Source organism: Tupaia chinensis, unplaced genomic scaffold, assembly GCF_000334495.1.
Source record: "Tupaia chinensis unplaced genomic scaffold, TupChi_1.0 Scaffold000333_1, whole genome shotgun sequence".
Taxonomy (NCBI): Eukaryota; Metazoa; Chordata; class Mammalia; order Scandentia; family Tupaiidae; genus Tupaia; species Tupaia belangeri.
In genome coordinates this window covers 1,147,717-1,151,641 of record NW_006159827.1, presented here as the reverse complement: position 1 = coordinate 1,151,641, position 3,925 = coordinate 1,147,717, and the positions used below count along the sequence as shown (strand labels likewise).

The 3,925-nt window shown below is 55.4% G+C and overlaps 1 protein-coding gene across 3 annotated transcripts in view; it reads left to right on the top strand.

Annotated features, from left to right (window-relative positions):
- Positions 1-3,925, top strand: part of TATDN2 (TatD DNase domain containing 2) — a gene marked incomplete at its 5' end in the record, with an annotated part of 32,925 nt that overhangs the window by 19,270 nt on the left and 9,730 nt on the right. For 2 of the 3 annotated variants that reach the window (XR_335070.3, XM_006151992.3), the window contains 2 exon segments: positions 887-966; positions 1,259-2,057. Coding sequence is in view for 2 of the 3 variants with exons in the window: in XM_006151992.3 (XP_006152054.1) it covers positions 887-966; positions 1,259-2,057 (879 nt within the window). 3 annotated transcript variants of the gene reach the window in all.

The window sequence follows — 3,925 nt, the reverse complement described above, 5'->3', positions numbered from 1 at the left end:
TCCCCCCCTGGGGGGGATGGCCACACCGGAATCCCTTCTCCTCTGTTCTCTCAGAATCTTGGGCACCCACGCACACGCACCCAGCGTGAGTTTAAGCCACTGGGTCCAGGACTTGAACTGCGGTCAGCTATGTGGGTGTTCAGCGACATAGCCGTTACGTTAACTGCTGGTCCCTCAAGAGACATCATTAAGAACGGGAGTGCAGGTCTAGCATCCCCTGCAGGGGTAGCATCATGAGACCCTGGTTGCAGGTTTGTTCCCAGACCCGATGTGGCCGTTCACAGCTGTAGCCTGCCCCAGACTATGGCTTCCATCTGGAGATGACGGACAGTGTAAGGGAGCCAGGTGACGCGGTGGGCTAAGGAGCCTGCAGCGCCTTCCCCCTGCAGTGTAAGGAGCCAGGTGACGCGGTGGGCTAAGGAGCCTGCAGCGCCTTCCCCCTGCAGTGTAGGGAGCCAGGTGACGCGGTGGGCTAATGAGCCTGCAGCGCCTTCCCCCTGCAGTGTAGGGAGCCAGGTGACGCGGTGGGCTAATGAGCCTGCAGCGCCTTCCCCCTGCAGTGTAGGGAGCCAGGTGACTCGGTGGGCTAATGAGCCAGTGCAGCGCCTTCCCCCTGCAGTATAGGGAGTCAGGTGACGCAGTGGGCTAAGGAGCCAATGCAGCGCCTTCCCCCTGCAGTGTAAGGAGCCAGGTGACGCGGTGGGCTAAGGAGCCAGTGCAGCGCCTTCCCCCTGCAGTGTGGCGAGCCAGGTGACGCGGTGGGCTAAGGAGCCTGCAGCGCCTTCCCCCTGCAGTGAAAACAAGCTGCGGCTCACGTTCCGCGCGTGCCTGCGTGAGGGAGGTGTCCACGTGGGAGCGCTAACCCCTTGTCGCTTCTTCTCTGCAGCATAAAGACAGGGAGGTGGTGATAGAGCACCCCTCTTCAGGAAGCGACTGGTCCGATGTGGATGAGGTTTCCACAGTCAGGTTCTCTCAGGAGGAGCCTAGCTTCCCCCAGACTATGGCTTCCATCTGGAGATGACGGACAGGTGTGGCGAGCCAGGTGACGCGGTGGGCTAAGGAGCCTGCAGCGCCTTCCCCCTGCAGTGAAAACAAGCTGCGGCTCACGTTCCGCGCGTGCCTGCGTGAGGGAGGTGTCCACGTGGGAGCGCTAACCCCTTGTCGCTTCTTCTCTGCAGCATAAAGACAGGGAGGTGGTGATAGAGCACCCCTCTTCAGGAAGCGACTGGTCCGATGTGGATGAGGTTTCCACAGTCAGGTTCTCTCAGGAGGAGCCCATCTCGCTGAAGTACTCGGCAGTTCCAGAGCCTTCTTCCTTCACCACCGACTACGTCATGTACCCGCCTCATTTGTACAGTAGCCCTTGGTGTGACTACGCCAGCTACTGGACCAGCAGCCCCAAGCCCTCCGGCTACCCCTCCGTGGGCAGCAGCAGAGACGCGGCCCAGGCTGAGAGGAGCAGCCGGAGCCTCCTGAGCGAGTATCCCTCCAACTCCACAGTGGGTGCCCGTAGCACTTCCAGGGACCTGGAGGCCACAGAGGAAGGCCGGTCCCGAAATTCTCGCTCCTGTCGCTTCTCCAGAAGCTCAGAAGAAGAGATGAAGGAGAAGAGAACATTCCAAGAGGAAGAGCCGCCACGTCCCTGTGGAGGACCCGCATCTGGCTCCCTGCCAAGGAGCCACCGGGAGCCGAGCCTGGAGGAGGGCTTCATTGACACCCATTGTCACCTGGACATGCTGTACTCTAAGCTGTCTTTCAAAGGGACCTTCACCAAGTTCAGGAAGATTTATAGCAGCTCCTTCCCCAAGGAGTTTCAGGGCTGCATCTCTGACTTCTGTGACCCTCGGACTCTGACGGATTGCCTGTGGGAGGAGCTGTTGAAAGAGGATCTAGTTTGGGGGGCCTTTGGCTGTCACCCTCATTTTGCACGTTACTACAATGACAGTCAAGAAAGAAATCTTTTGCAAGCCTTGAGGCACCCCAAGGCTGTGGCGTTTGGGGAAATGGGCTTGGATTACTCGTACAAGTGCACCACGCCTGTCCCGGAGCAGCACAGGGTAAGCAGGCGCTCTTTAGTCTGTGTGTGGTTTTAATTTGCTTCGTTGTTAAAGCCCAACAGGAAGGTTTTCTCCACTTTTGGGACTTCAGCTTTTATAATCACTAAATTCCCTCACCTCCCCGCTTCTGCCCAGAACACCTAGAGGTCGTTTGTCAGATGCTTCACAAGCTGTTCCTTATGGTGGTTCTGCTTTACTGGGTAGCAGGTGGAGAGACTCGGTGACTTCTTGCAGCTGATAAGGGTCAAAACATCTGCTTTCTTTCCTTGGGAATCAACAACTTTTAGGTTTTGTTTTATTTATTTATTTTTTACAGCTAAATATGTCCATAGCAGAATATTTAGAAGTTACAAAGATGTATAAAGATGTCATGTTTCTATCTAGCCAGAAATAATGGCTGTTCTAATACTTTTTCCTTCCAGTAGTTTTTTGGCGTGGTGCTTTTGCAGGGTAGGAGTTGCTGTACATTTTGGCGGAAGTGTGTGCTTTGCAAGGAGCAGGAGCAGAAAGCCCTCCCCCTCCGCCCCTGGCTCTCAGGTTGGGTTTGCTGGTCACCTGTGCTACGCGTGCTGGCTTCCTGGGGTGGCATGGAGGCCTGCTGGTCCCAGGAGTGTGGGGGCTGTGGGGACTGCAGACTTCAGGCCTTGGGGAGTGAAGAGGAGCCTGGATTCCATCCTGCAGGGAATGGGAGGCCAGCTTGCCCTTTGGTGCTGTCTCCATCTGGCTGGTGATCTCTTAGCCATGAGTGAGTCGTGACATAACTAAATCTGAGTACATAGGGAAAAATAGGCTTTTAGGAAAATGAGACAAATATTTAACATTCTGCTTTCCCTGCTGGTTTCCATGGTGCATGACAAGGGTAGTATAGAATAGGGTTTTTCTTTCTTTTTTTTTTTTTTTTTTAAGAGGTTTTTGCTATAGGGCACGTGTGCTCGCTAGACAGACACAGAGAGACAGAAAGTGAGAAATCACCCCCGGGGGGATGGCCATGCCGCAATCCCTTCTCCTCCATTCTCCTCTCGGGATCTTAGGCACGCATGTACACGCGCAGGCGTGAGTTTAAGCCACCGGGTCTGGGACTCTAACTGTGGTCGACTACGTGGGAGTCCAGTGACATAGCCACAACGCTAACTGCTGGAGGAGTATTACATTTAAACTACAGGCGATGTTTATTGAACGCCTACTCCGTGCCAGAAAGTGTGCTGAAGGACTTGACAGGAACTTTCCCCTTTTTAAATCACTAGGGTCTCGGCCAGGGCTGCGAGTGGAGACCCCAGAGGCCCTGGGGCACTCTGCACAGCAGTCTGGACGGGACCTGGTCGCATAGGCGACAGATGGAGGTAGTGCTCGGCTCGGTCAGGGGACTCTGCTGGGAAACTGAGTCACAGCAGGCCCATTGCTGGCTGGGGGCGGGCAGGACTGCATGTGGAGGAGAGGAAGAGTAGAGCATACTCTGTAAGAGCCAGCTGGTGGTGGTGGTTAAGGCAGCTGGTTCCCACGTGGCTGACAGTGCAGTTCAAGTCCCGGCCTTGGCACCTTGAGAAACACACCAGATGAGTGTGCATGTGTGCCCAAAATCCCGAAAGGAGAAACGGAGGAGGAGGGATTGTGGAATGGCTATCCCTCATGGGGCGCTTTCTCACTTCCTCTCCCTGTCCTTCCCCAGAAAGTGCACATGCCCTCTGGCAAAATTTAAAAGGTCTCTGTAAATACCGGAGACACCCGGGCTGGATGGAGACACCCGGGCTGGATGGAGGAAGTAGATGCGGTAGTGTTGGTGTAAATCTGGTGAATGGTGGTGACTGGCATCTGCCCTAGTTGGACGTGTGCGCTGAACTGCGTGGGCCTGAAAGCAGAGCGGTTAGAGA